Genomic DNA, 15,272 nt, shown 5'->3' with positions numbered 1-15,272 from the left:
GCCCTGGCGAATCTATGCCTGGCGAAGTGCGGCGAAGCCAACGCTGGCGCGACTTCGGAGGTAAGTAAATTTGCCCCTTAGACTCACAGCTTAAAGGGCAATTCACCTTTATTAGCAAAACTGTAATAACACATAACATGCACAAAATGCAAACTTACATAACCTGCCAAATTTTATAAAATGGACCTTGTATTCAGGGGGTGTGGCCACAAAAATGGGCATGGCCAAACATTGTCTTGCCAAATCTTTCTGTCCCTCTTAATGTTTCCAAAATGTTGGGAGGTATGATTTAAAGTGCTGTGGAAATATGTTGGTGCTATAAAAATAAAGAAGAATAACGTGTTCTCATATATATATATGGAATTGGCAGCTCTTCTGGCACAGAAATTGGACATGTATGCACTTTCCTGGGGCACTATGCAAGGTGACACCGTATATGCCATTTTACTGTGAAGAAAAACATTTTTTTTTGTTCAGCCTCCTTAAGGAAAAAAAAAAATCACCCTCCTCCCATGGGGATGTCCCAGCTGGAGGCAGGGCTTTGGTTACTCAGACATAGGAGGTGCAGCTTTTACTTTCAGAAGTATAGAAACCCGGCAAGTGCAGAGAACGCCTCTTCCCTGAGAGGATTATTGGAACCGAGACTGGGAGAGGGTGGGAAACATGAGTGAACGGAGCCCACTGCTTACCTATCGGCTCAGCAGCCTGTCAGCAGAAGAAGAGCCCCAGAGTCAGAATGGGAGCAAACACACTGGAAAGAGCCGAAAACTCTCCACCTTCCTTGGGGTGGTTGTACCCACCTTGCTGTCCATGTTCAGTGTGGTGCTCTTCCTTCGCATTGGTGAGTGAAGACTCTGCCCCTTTCCTCAATATGCAACTTCTTACGTGAGGTAATGCTAAGGTACAACTCAGTGCTGGGACAGTAACAAGCCAATGGCATGTTATCTTCAGGGAGGATGTTCAGCTTGTGCCAACTACTTCTGTGTCACAGCTAATTGGATTCTGGGGTCTTATGGTGTAGCTGAATACTTGCAGGTTGGTCAGCCATGGCCACACTTTAATACTATGCTGTGCACAACACATGCAGCAATGTTACAGAATGCCCAATTATAAGCAACTTTTCCATTGGTCTTCATTACTTATTTTTATAGTTTCTGAATTATTTGCATTCTACTATTTCTAGCTTTCAAAAGGGGGTCACTGACCCCATCTAAAGACAAATGCTCTGTAAAGCTACAAATGTATTGTTATTGCTACTTTTTATTACTCATCTTTCTGTTCCGACCCTCTCCTATTCATATTCCAGTCTCTAATTCAAACCAATGCATGGTTGCTAGGGTCATTTAGACCCTAGCAACCATATTAGAGAAATTGAAAAATGGAAAGCTGCTGAATAAAAAACTAAATAACTTTAAAACCGCAAATAATAATAATTTGTCTCAGAATCTCGCTCCCTACATCATACTCAAACTTTACTCAAAGGTGAACAATCCTTTTAATTGTGCAGTGTAGAAAAGCACAGGCTGCCTGGTGTTATTTAATGGCAGACACCCGAGCTTATGCTCATGGACTGGAAACAGGCAGATATCCACTCAAAAAAAGCCTTCATTTGCAATGCACTAGTTTGTAAAATTGGCACAGTGTTAAAAGTATTTGCACATACAGGCCAAAAATAATTTAAAGGGAACATTGGGCACAATTATCTGTGAATGCAGATGTAAGAATCGTTGAATGCAAATGTAGTTGCTGTGTGTTCTGTAGCATTTGAACTCTTTTAGCATAGGGTGTCATGGCCACACTGCAATAGCTGCTGCAAGTGGTGGACTAGTTAGTCAGATGATTAGTTTGCAGATCTGCTTGAATTGTGTCTTTGTAATGCAGTACTGCAGATTGATAATACTAATTTTTATAAAGAAAGCACATTATTCCATGCCAAGTGGTTGGACCATGTGACTGGAGAAAGCTTCTGTAGAGAAAGATGCATTTCATGCTGTTTGTAAATGTCTGTATCCCAGATATATCCATAGTTTAGTGTTCACAATACAGCATTTATCCCCATAATTCCAGCGTAATTGTGGTTGTGGAGGAGACTCATCTGATGCAATGAATTGTTAATGGATGCGACAAACTTGCACTTAATGAATTGTGTGCAGATCACATCCTGACAACAAAAACTTTCTGTGTCCAGTTCACATTGAGGCACAGACCCAGTTTTTTCTTCTCGGGACGTCATCATTTCTGGCATTTAGCATCAAAGTGATTTCTGGAATTTTCAGGAGCAAGTTAGTTGTGGACATTAACACAGGTTTCTGTAAGTTTTCTTGCATCACTGCATATTTGAGTGAATTCATTTCAGTTATGTAGCAGTGCACGGAAATACTTTTGACACATGTACCTTTAAAGGAGAAGGAAAGGCAATTTACTTGGGGGGGGGTGCCAAAAGTTAGGCACCCCCAAGTGATTATATTTACTTACCTGAAACCCCAGGCTGGTGCTCCTATTAGTAGAAATCTGCACCGGCCTGGGGTTCATCCAGCGAGCACTATGGGGCAATCCTCTTCCTTCTTCTTCTTCAGTTTTCAAATTTCCTGGGGGAGATGCATGCGCAGTGGAGCCAAATAGCCAGAATTTTCAGAAAGTTCAGCTTTTTGCTCTACTGGTGCTCAGTTGAAGAACCCTGGGCCGGTGCAGTTTTTTCCTGATAGGAGCACTGGATCAGGGTGTCAGGTAAGTAAATATAATCACTTGGGTGTGCTTAACTTTTGGCTTTTTTTTGCCCTTTGTTCTCCTTTAATAAATTTCATGTTTTTGTGCATATGTGCACATTTTGCACTTTCAAAAATTCATTCAAAAACCCTCACCCTAAATTACCCCATTATTTTCAAAGTGCTTTCATCTGCACTCCGTTTTAAAGTGCTCAGCTGCAGAGGAGCGCAGGAAGGAATGCAGTCACATGTAAGTGCAGAACGTAGGTGGAACGCAGCATGCTCACTATCTTGAGGCTAAGCGCTTTAAAAGAGAAGCTGTGGAGCGTAGGTTAAAGTGCTTGTCAGTATGATTCCTAAAGCACCCATTTGTTTGTTTCCAAAATCATGCACAATTGAGCTTATTTACACATGATAACCCTGGAGCCACCAGTATCTTGGTAGCAGTTAATAGCTCCCATTTTCCCACCGTGGCCTGCATCAATAGATGTAATTAACTTGCACTTAAGGGCTATTCCACACGGGGAGATAGCCACGCGTTTGCGGTCGCGGCGACAAAGCGCCGCGCCAGTCGCCGCGACCGGCGCAGGCGACAGTTTTGTATGGGCGCCTATGTAAAAACGCCTGTGCTAACCACACGAGGCGATGCGCTTTTCAACAGTCGCCTGAAAATGCCTGGCGAGGCATTTTCAGGCGACTGTTGAAAAGCGCATCGCCTCGTGTGGTTAGCACAGGCGTTTTTACATAGGCGCCCATACAAAACTGTCGCCTGCGCCGGTCGCGGCGACTGGCGCGGCGCTTTGTCGCCGCGACCGCAAACGCGTGGCTATCTCCCCGTGTGGACTAGCCCTAAGGGTTAGTTCACATGAGGAGATTCGGGGAGATTTTGTAATGAAAAGTCGCCTGCGCTAAAGCACACGCGGCGCTTCGTTTTTTGCCTCAAGAGGCAACTTTGGGCGACTATGGAAAACTCAGCGCCGCGACTTTTCATTATAGCGGATGGGAAGACACAAGGAGGCAGTTCGGGGAGATTGTCACCTAGAAGAGGCGATTAGTCGCCAGGCGACAAAATCTCCCCGAATCTCCTCGTGTGAACTAACCCTAAAAGGTTGTATGCAGACCTCATTTTCATGTTGAACAATATGATGACATCCAAACAAAGTTTGAAGGAAGAGGCTGCGCAGTGCACTTCACTTGAGGGCAGGGTACTTGATTCAAATTGGACACTGACCCCACTGGGGGAACCTGGTAGGTAATTGAATAGAAAACAACTTGCAGAAATGTAAACTGCATAGGGCTTCTGTATGTGAAACATATTACAGCTTTCTTTTTTATACTTGGTATATAAAATTATTTTTTTATCCTACATATTACACCATTTTATTTCCACTGAACAATAAATGTGAATGGGTAGGGCAGCATAAATGAGTTTGTTGTGTGGCTCACAGGAGTTAAAATTGTTAGACAAGCAATTTGTGTCTCAGTGAGAGTACACCATTGTTTCAGTCTGTACTTTTTGCTGCTGTATAGTAAGGGGATGATGGTATCACATGACTGGATGCTCTGCATTCTTAATGTATTTTACACAAAGACACAATATACCAACACACACACACACACATTTTCTTTAGGCAGTGCCAATCATTTTAAAAAGGTTTACAAGGTATAGACTGGTATATAAGGATTAACTTTATGTTGACATTGGATATTCTGGGTGTACTATCTGCTGAATAGCAACCAGCTGCTGAAGGCAAATTCTTTAGGGTTAGTTCACACAAGGAGATTCGGGGAGATTTTGTCACCTGATGACTTATCGACTCTTCTTCTGGGCGACAATCTCCCCGAACTGCCTCCTCGTGTCTTCCCATCTGCTATAATGAAAAGTCGCCTGCGCTAAAGCATACACTGCGCACCATTTTCCGAAGTCACCCGAAGTTGCCTCATGAGTTAGTTCGGGGAGATTGCCGCCCAGAAGAAGAGGCAATTAGTTGCCAGGCGACAAAATGTCCCCGAATCTCCGTGTATGAACTAAGCCTTAAAATTTCTGTAGTATCGCTGACCTTGTTCCCTGGACTCCTCTTTGTGAAAAAAGGCACAAAGTATACTCCTAACAGTGTTGTGCAACGATGTTCAGGCTGTTTTTCAATGGCTCATCCTGCTGCCCGGATCATGGGTATACTGCAGGTGCACAATAATGATTTTGCTGTGAGTATGCAAAATCTTGTTTTTCTTTGCCAAAATCGGTTGCGTGTTCCTGCACCTGGGCCCACACAATTATTCCATGTGCAGGCAGGACAGAATGCTGATTCTCACCCGATTTTCACCCATCTGGGATTAGCCTCAAGCTGGGCATAGATGCAAAGATCTGATCGTTCGAATCCTCGAACAATCGGACTTCCCCATCTACCGACCTGCCACTAATCAGTCAGTTTAAATAAAGTAGTAAAAGAACAGATCAGCAGATATTCTGCCCCTGACAGCAACCGTTGCGAAAGTTATGTCCGACAAAGCTGGGGACAGTCTCCCACTGAAAATCGTACGATCGGCAATACATGCAGAGATATTATCGGCAGCCGCCAGTAATCTTTTAACCTGTCCAATCGACCAAACGACCGATCCGCCGGACGAAAAATGACGGGACTCTCCACACACAGTCCGAAAATCGTACGAATCCTCAAATCGTACGATCAGATCTTTGCGTCTATGGCCAGCTTTAGCTAAGGCAATAGCAGTAGAGCAAGGGTCTAGTATGCAACGGGAATACAGCTTAAGCAAGTACTACCTTTGCTCAGTTAAGTATCATTTGCAAACTTTGGTTCTACTTTCAGCAGTAGTTGATTAAGAGAACAAGAGGATAAATTCATGTTCATTCATGCAGGTGTATCCAGCTTACAGTCCTCTCACTATTCTCAAGAGGCAATGCATCAAAGGTTCTGATGACTGGAGGTGCTAAGACTTGTACTTCTTTAGCTAACTGAGTAGTTGGGCACAAGTCCTAGACCTGAAAGTTATACCAAATTGACTAGAGCTCTGCTGTGTTTGCATTATGCTGTGTGCCTGATTATACATAAAACCAGTGGGTTAAATGCTACTTTTCAGAGGAAGTAAGGTTCAGTTTATTACCACATAATTCAGTTTATAAAGTTAGCAGGTAGAAGTAAACCAATTAAACAATGTACTGTTACTTGTTTAAGCACATAATGCATACTTAGGAATGCAGTTAGCTGGCCCTAATATATAGTGCCTGTCTGTAGAATTTTAAAGCTGTTCCCCTGACATTTGCCAGAATCTACAGATTGCCAGTCCAGGCCTGCTGGCAGGGGGTGCCAGAACATGTAGTTCTGGCAGTGGACTGGTTTTTTGGAAGGTGTGAATGGCCATCTTGGGTGGTGGGCCCAAGTCAAGTTGTAGTAGTGGGCCTCAGGTACCCTAGTCTGAAACTGTAGAAATAGTTCTGTAACAGATTTTTAGATTATGTACAAGATTTTCATAGGTACAGGGCTCTAAAGTACCTTGAGTTCCTACAATGCTCCTAATAATATACAAAAAAGAGGCTTGCCAAGACGCCATATTCAACCCTTGAGTCCGTGCTGCATATAAAGAAAGCTAGACCCTTTTGTACTCCTTCCTAGATTGCAGAGTTGCACCTGTGAGCAGTAGCCATAGGTCCCTGTTAAGAGCATTCTGAGAAAAAGATATGGCTCCTGTTTTTTGCACTTTGCTTTTGCCCCCAACAATACATGAGACTGTTGAGAGTACTGAACATTTTTTTCTCTGTTCTTATTGGAATCTTCCCTAATACAGGGATAAGGTTCATTATCAGGAAGCCTGTTATCCAGAAAGCTCCAAACTAAAGAAAGGCTGTCTCCCATTATTTATCCAAATAATCAGCTCCGTTGTTTTCAGATTGTTCCTCAGAAATAAAGACTTTTTATAAATACTTTCCATTATTTATTTGTTACCGTTTTTTCAAAATCTAAGTTTAAAGTTTAATGTCCCTATCTCTGGTCTTACAGTCTGGCAGCTCAGTAATTCAGGTGCAGACTCTAAACACACATAGAAAACAGAAAGTAATTGGAAAAATCCTTTATTTCGGGTAAACTATCTGAAACCAACTAGGTGTTTGAAGGTGAACAACCCCTTTAACAATCTGTTTTCAGCAATCACCTCACCCACTCACTGTCACCCCTACTAAAGGGCCAGTCACTTTTGCACCCAAATAAATATTAACCATTGCAAAGCTTCTGTATCCTTAGGTAGCTTTGGACAGAGCAGGGAGCACAATCTGTGGAATGGCAAAGACTGAAAACTTCTTGGTTGGCATCTCTTTAATAATCTTTGGTTTCAGTGCTACCCTGCCATTTACAGATGGAATAATGTGAACCACATGTTGGATAACCTGATAGCAACCAGTCTGGCTCCTGACTACAGGCGCTGTAAATTTTATGATCTGTGTCAGGTAAAGGTTTAATACATCAAAGGCAACTGACACAACAGCCTCAATCCATATGAATAATTGCAAATATTAAAAAAAATAATAATAATCTATGCAAACAATATGTTGCACACAAATACTGTTATTTGAAATATAAATGCAAGATAAATATTGTACATTTAGGTGTGTGTTTGAATAAAACAAAATTGTACATTTAGGTGTGTGTTTGAATAAAACAAAATGTTAACTATATGACATACAACCTAATATAATTATATAACATCACATATAAGTCTACTCCCACACGGGAAGGTACCTTCGGCTGCCTATTAACGCAGACCGAGAAAACGCCCATCCGCTCTGATCTGCAGAATGATGTCTGCACCTGGAGACCCAGCGCCTGCCTTGCATGGATTTGATTTTGGAGTGAAAATGCATACTCGCACATTTTCACGTTGAACTCTGCTCCATGTGTCTGCACCCAGACTAGCGTAGCATCTCTGGGTGCAGGCACACCATTCTGTAGAGTGGAGTGGCAGTTCCTTGGCCTGCGCTTGTACCCAGGCTGAGAAACCAACCCATGTGGCAGTAGCCTAACTGCTTTCAAAAGCAAATAAGGCTTATAAAATAAACGACAGTTCTGGTTTGCAGGGCTGGATTTACATAGCTGGCGCACCTAAGCCCCCTGCCGTTTGTCACCCCTGTCCCCTCCCCTTGATTTGTGCACATGCTCAAATTTTCATCATCAGGTTGGAAGCGCTGGGGATTGGCAAATGGGAAATTGAAAAAACGATTGTATCTCAGCCCTAGAGCTTCCGAACCAATGCTGGTGTGGTTCGGCTTTATGCCGCTCCCGCTAAAATTCTGTCGCCCTAGGCCCGGGCCTTGGTGGTCTTTCCAAAAATCCAGGCATGCCGGTTTGTGTAATTAAGTATCCAAAAATGTATATGCAGATCAGCGCCTATGGCAACAGAGAAAGAAACAGAAATAGCGCAATATGTTTCAAAATCACACCAACACCCAGTGTCCAGGTTTTTTTTTTAGGTGTATTTCCCCTTTAAATTTCCACTGTTATTGGTGTCATGCAAAGTTTTTCCAATTTTTCCACCACCGTTTTGCTGGATTGTCTACTTACAAACTGTAGGTATAGTATATGGCTCGTAGTGTTTAGTAGGTCTTTCCCTCCTTCTCCTGTCAGCTCCTCATGTTCCCATAGAGAGATATAAAGCCAGGATAGTATAACACCATTTATTAAAAAGTATATAAAAGTTTAAAACAAATTTGCTCTCACATATAGTGTGAAGAATGATCGCACATAGGAAAAGATATTTCTAGGGGCCCTGCCGGCGTGTGTATCCCCCTCGTGGCACTTCCTGTGTATCGTCACTTCCTGCCATGTCACCAATAACAGTGGAAATTTAAAGGGGAAATACACCTCCAAAAAAAAAAAAAAACCTGGACACTGGGTGTTGGTTTGATATTGAAACATATTGCGCTATTTTTTTCTGTTTCTTTCTTTGTTGCCATTGGCGCTGATCTGCATATACATTTTTGGATACTTTTTGTGCAGATGAGAGACTGTTCGAAGATCGGCAAGAGAAAGTGATTTTAAAGGACTTTTTTCATTTTTCTTAATTATTCTTTGTGGTTTGTATAATTAGACTGCCCAACTGATTCTGAATAACAGAGCCACAACAATTTGTATCATCAGATTGTCCAATTGTTTCTAGACGTATTGTGCATTTGATTTTGTACATTGCTTTTCTATCCATTGTAGTTTGATAACAGACTTGTGTAAATTCTGCTTGGATATAAATATCCACATTGTTAATTTGTAGGGATGCACCGAATACACTATTTTAGATTTGAAAAAGGCCGAATCCCGAACCGAATCCTGGATTCGGTGCATCCGTATTAATTTGCCAATGATTTGATTTAAGCTAGTGCAATTCCTAGCATTATTATCCTAGCAACAATGTGTTCTACAGATAGACGGTTAAAAAACAAAAGCTGTTGCTCTTATACTGTGCATTTGGGCTACACGTGCATCCCTCATTTTAAGTGGTTCACTAAGGAAGCATAGCCTCATCATATTCCTGCTGTTAGTAACTAGTAACTCCATTCACATGCAAATGGTGTTCACTGCTAAATAAGGTTTCCATTTAAGTGTCCTTTATAGACACCACAGATGGACACATGGAGGGGACCCTTCATTGGATAGGGTAATTACTACAGAAAAATGAAGAAAAAGAGTAAAAAATGGGTGGGTGGGGAAAGTACAGGTAAGGTGAAATACCCATTTACAGTCATAGGTGAATGGATAAGGAAGTTGGCAAGACAAATCAAAGATCTACCAAAAATATTTTTTTTTTAAAAGGTTGAGCTATTACAATATATTATTCATCAGATTGGAATGCAATAATCATAATGGACACACTACAGTGCTACCAGGTTTTGGAGGGGAAACACTGAAATCCGAATTCAAAGAAGCAACCAAGAGTAGACCATATAAAATGAAAGGCTGGGTCAAACTGGACCACAGTCGACTTGTGCTGCTTAAATTGTTTATTAAAGGGGAACTCCACAAAAAAATAACTTAAGATTTTTGAAAAGTAAACATAATTTCAAGCTACTTTGCAATATACATCAATTAAAAAATATGCAGACTTTTTTTTAATGGTTTCTGACAGTTCCCTAAGCCTAGCTTACTACAATCTCTCTGACTACTTTGCTGAGCTGTCTGACTATTGTTACTTTGTATCAACAGCCCTCTGTCCTCAGCCTGCATCCTCCAAACCCCACAATTCCCTGCACACGATTTCAATAAGGAACAGACCATCACAGTGCAATGCATTGTGGGTTATGTAGTTCCTGCATGCTGTCTGTAAACTGTGGAGAAGTTGTTACAATTTGTAACATCAGTGTTTTAGTCCCTCCTTCTCTGCCAGGATTTGAAATGATGCAGAAAGAGAAGAACTGTTAATAGCAGCAATGATCCAGGACTTCAAACTTGTCACAGGGGGTCACCATCTTGGAAAGTGTCTGCGACACTCACATGCTCAGTGGGCTCTGAGCAGCTGTTGAGAAGCTAAGTTTAGGGGTCGTCATAAATTATCCAGCAGAAAATGAGGTTGTTCTGTAAGATGATGTTACAGGGCTGATTATTAAATTCTCATGCTAGTTGCTTTTGTCTCTGTGCTGCCATGTAGTATTTATCCATATTAATTACTAATCAGCCTTATACTGTGACATTAGTATTCTATGTGTACTGTATATTTTGAGTGGGTCCCTAAGCTTAGTAAGTGACAGCAGCACAGAGCATGTGCAGTGAATCAGCAGAAAAGAAGATCGGGAGCTGCTGGGGCATCTTTGGAGTCACAGATTTTTACTGCTAAAGGGCTGTGGTTGTCTGGGGCTGGTACAGAAGCCTAAAACATAATGTATAACATTTCTAGCCTACTTCTTTAGTTTAACTATCCCTGTCTACTTTTTGAAGAAATGGATAACTGTAATGGGTATATTAGGGGGTTCTGTGTTATGTGGCCCTCTTTATAAAATTTTGGTATGGAAGCCAGAGTTCCCCTTTAAAAGGTTATAGCACCAATAGTGCAAACAAAAAGCCAAGGAGATGCTCACATCTCAACCCATCATCCCTGTACTGTCCAAAGACAGACAAAGAGGTTTTTCTTCTAACCTATTCTTCATACCCAAAAAAGACAGGTTTGCACAGCCAGTATTAGATTTCGAGGGTCTAAACAAGTTTCTCCATGTGCCCACCTTCAAAATGGAATCACTCACGTTCGTCATAGCCAATGTGGAGTCCGATGATTTTTTTTACATACATCGACATCCTAATATCCAAGAGAAGCCAATAATGTCTGCTTTGCAGTTCTAGGCAGACTAGGTGCACCTCCATTCAGGCTGGTGAAAGCACCACAGCTATTTACAAAAATTATGGCAGCACTAGTGGGTTACATGAGACAGTGGAATATTTCCGTGCTCCTGTATTTGGACGACCCTCTTCTCTGGCCACCCTCCTATGCCACTGCTCTGAACAACACAGAAAGGTGCCTGTTAATACTCGCAGCACACGGCTGGAAGATCAACAATGCCAAGGGCACGCTAGTACCCACTCAGACAATAGTGTTCCCTGAAGTTCAATACAACTCAAGGATCCACAAAGTATTTCAGACACCAGAGAAACTAATCCAAAGGGCAGCCAAACACAAAGCTGCACACAACTCAATAATTGTCAAAGACTGCATGCACCTTCTAGGCCTAATGTCTTCATCCATAGAGGTACTGCAGTTCGCTCAGTTCGACTTACTGCCCTTGTAGTTGGGGTTCCTCCAAGTGGCTCAGGGTACATCACAGGTTGGATGCTCATCCCACCCAGTTGCAGCAGAAAAACAGTGCCTCCAGTCCCTCCAATGGTGGTTCCAAGAAGCAATTCCCAAAGAAGGGAAACTTTGTTTCATCTCAGAGTGACTTTTAATCATGACCGATGCCAGCCTCATAGGCTGGGGAGGCGTCTTTCAACACAGAATGTGCAGGTCAAGTGGTCCCACAAAGAGAGTCGACTCCACATAAACATCTTGGAGCTCTGGGCTCTCTTTCTCAACCCCTGGTCCCCACTACTGCAAAGCCCCCAAATCTTTCACCGCAAGATGGATCAAGCTCCTCATAACCAAAGCCTGCCAGACCCATAACTGACCAGAAGGCATGTATCTGCTAACCATTACTAAAAACAAAATACATCTACATTGGAAAATTGCTACATTTCAGGAATTGTAATAAATGTCCCCCTTTTATTTCATTAAAGACTACTTGTGAATATTATATTTTTTGTGGTAAGCATTATGACCTAATTTCTCCTGTGTCTTTTAAAGGGGTGGTTCACCTTGAAGTTAACCTTTAGTATGTCATTGAAAGGCCTATTTCTAGGAAATTTGTTTTTGGTTTTCATTATTTATTTTTTATAGTTTTTAAAATTATTTGTTTTTTTCTTTTACTTCGTAATAGTGAATCATATTACCATGTTCGTGTTCTTAAAAAACAGACACATGATTACAGCTTTTTTATAGGGAGGGGGATTTTAAGATCTGTGACACTGCAAAACAAAATTAAAAATTAAAATCTTGTCTTCCCTTAATGTATGTCCTATCAGTTACCATATTTGAAGGTGGGAGGTGACAGGTCCACTTTAAAATAGACTATGTGGGAGATGGTCTTTCTATAATTCAGAGCATTCTAGACAATGTTTCTGGATACGTTATAGTAATAATCTATGTAAACCTCTTGTAATGCATACATCCAAGCTTAGGAAAAATGTGTGGCAGAATGGGGAAGGGCAAAGGGAGAAAATCTGGTTGGATGATGAGTGTTAGAGGTAAGGCGGCAGATAGTGGCGTAACTATAGAGGAAGCAGACCCCGCAGTTGGCTCGGCTGCTTCTGTAGCCACAAATCCAAGAATATGTGCATTTGCTGCACGTGTAGGTGGCACACACACAAGCAGGCAGACTTACTTGCCTGATGTCAGTTTTCAGTGTGCGCTGAGGGCACAGGCATTAACAGAAGAGTAGATAGAACATAATTTAGATTTTAAAAGGGAACTATATCCTAACTTTGGTTTGTATTTGATCCATTTCCTCACAAAAGAACAACGGGGGGTGCAAGGTGTAATGTGCAATGGGAATTGGGATGGCTTCACTTGAAATTACCACCACATCTAGACTGAAGTTATTTCACACATGCGAATATTTTATCAGAGCAGACTAGGCACTCCCTGCAAGTGCAAGAATTGTGTATGGGCCCAGAAACCTTTAATAAATAAAGTCAATGCTTGCTCGATTTAGTGTGCATTTTAGTTTGTCACGATTGTGGTTTCATTTGTAAATGAGCCCTTATGTGTCCCACAACCATAAGTGGCATACATATATGTATAAAACATTGCATTGTCTGTCTCTTGCTGTGTAAACAGTATCATTTTGGAGTCTACCGGGTGGTATATGCTGCACACTTCTCTAATAATATTACTAAAGTGGTCATTTACTGCAGTGCTTGTGTTTCCTGGCTATGGCACAGAAAGTAAGGCCAATTTTACTGTTCATTAGGAATTAATATAGACAGAAAATGAATTTGTTGACCACTTCTTCAATGGTATCTTTATGCGTTGAATCTTTTTTACAATGTCACGTTAATATCTAATTACGTTTATTTACCAGAGGTTCTGCTTGCTTTCATGCTCTAATTATACTTCCGATTTCTCTCTCTCCTGCAGGATTCGTGGTAGGACAATCAGGCCTCTATGAAACAGTGGGAATACTTATATTGTCCTATTTTATCATCAGTATGACCGTTCTGTCGGTTTGTGCCATTTCTACCAATGGGGCACTGGATGCGGGTGGAGCTTACTGTATCCTTTCAGAGAATTCAGCTGAGCAGTATGAAGTTATCTGTTTAACATGACTGGCTGTATATACTGCGGCTTATGTACTATTGCCACAGGTGTAAGTGTGAGACCACAAAGGGTGTAAGATTGCACCTCTTAGAACCAATGCACTTACTTGCTGTGCCTGGGTGAATGCATGAATAAATGCCCATGTGTAAGGGTTCATAGGCATGTTGTAGGATTTGTTTTCTCTTCAGAAAATAGTTTTAATAGATAATTGAGATTAACTGTTAAAGCTATTTAGATGTATTTTAAGGGTGAGTGGGGTAGAATCATATGCTACAAAGGTTTTACCTATTAAATGTAATTTAGGGTTGTCAGATTACTAGTCATAACATTTCCAACAGTTTCCTCTAATTCCACAGCTCTAGATGTAATTGAGTTGCACAGAAATACCAAGCTCTTCATCAGATCCTAATCTAGATTGAGAAGTACACAAGTGTAATAAGTACCATGGGGAATATTTTCTAAAGGGCAATAGTTAAAATTTTGAGGACCAGTCAATGTGTTGACAATTTACTAAAAGGAAATTATACGTTTTTAGCAAAACAATTCTTTGAACTGACAAACATTCGCATCCTTTTGCCAGGTTATAATTCACTAGTGAAACTGCTAAAATTCGTTAATTTATCGAGGGCACAAGAATGAATTTTCACCAATATGAATTTTTCAGCCACATTTGCATCTCATTATCTGCCTCACACCGTACATGCTAATATACAATATATGACATTTAGTTATGGCTTAAATTCTCTAGAGTTTTCCCCACTACAGTTGTATAGAATTTTCGCAGAGAATGTATGAAATTTTGGTGCGATACACTTGCAACGCCTTACTTTTGATTTTTATTAAATATGAGATATTGTGAAATGAGGCAAATTTAGTGAAGGAAAAAAATAACCCTTTAATAAGTATGTCCCCATGTAACTAGTGTCACTCCATAGAAAAGGATGGCAAACATTAAATTTTAACCACTTTGTGGCAGTATTGTATTGCTCCATTGTGTCACTAGATGGCAATCTCCTCTTTGAAGTAAAACCTGTGTTTCATATGCTGGATTTAAAACCCCTCCTTTCTGTGAGATTTGTATTCTCTGCAAGTGAATTTTTAGAGAAGTTCACATACAACTTTGCTTTGTAGAATGCGCAAAACAGAATACCACAATACATTATAATTTATGTTCATACATAGACAAGAAAATGTGAATATGTCACATAGCCCTTTGAAGTATTATTGTTTTACTAAAGTTAGATGAAAGTTGGATGAAAGAACTAGATGAAAATTCTGGTCAGTTGCTGTATGTTACTGGGTCAGAGCCAATGCTAAACTGCACATTAGGGGGCAGATTTATCAAGGGTCGAATTTCGAGTTTATGGGAGTTTCTAAAAACCCAATTCGGCAGGTTTTAGATGGTGAATACTTGAATTCAAATTCTTAAAGGGACAGTACATGATAAATTTCGGAATTCGAATTTCATTAAAACCTCTATTCCCTAGTCGAAGTACACAAAAATAACTCAAAATTCGAATTTTTTAAATTCGAACATTCACCTCGACCATTGATAAATCTGCCCCTAGATGAACTTCAGCACTAACTGGATTCCTAAGCTTCCTGAATGAAACTTTTTTTTTTTATCTGAACTGTAAGACTCCAAGGGGCATATTTATTAAAATTTGATTT

General features: G+C 40.8%; 1 protein-coding gene across 1 annotated transcript in view; it reads left to right on the top strand.

Moving 5' to 3' along the window:
- The first annotated feature begins 575 nt into the window (after positions 1-575).
- The window catches only part of LOC108718044 (solute carrier family 12 member 9), a 125,234-nt gene continuing 110,537 nt past the window's right edge, over positions 576-15,272 (top strand). Inside the window, exons 1-2 of the mRNA XM_018265607.2 lie at positions 576-841; positions 13,422-13,556. Coding sequence (XP_018121096.1) covers positions 664-841; positions 13,422-13,556 — 313 coding nt within the window. The 5' untranslated portion in view covers positions 576-663. The remainder of the gene's footprint in view (positions 842-13,421; positions 13,557-15,272) is intronic.

The sequence above is a fragment of the Xenopus laevis genome, chromosome 5S (genome assembly GCF_017654675.1).
Source record: "Xenopus laevis strain J_2021 chromosome 5S, Xenopus_laevis_v10.1, whole genome shotgun sequence".
NCBI classification, from domain to species: domain Eukaryota; kingdom Metazoa; phylum Chordata; class Amphibia; order Anura; family Pipidae; genus Xenopus; species Xenopus laevis.
This window is presented reverse-complemented; position numbering and strand designations above follow the sequence as displayed.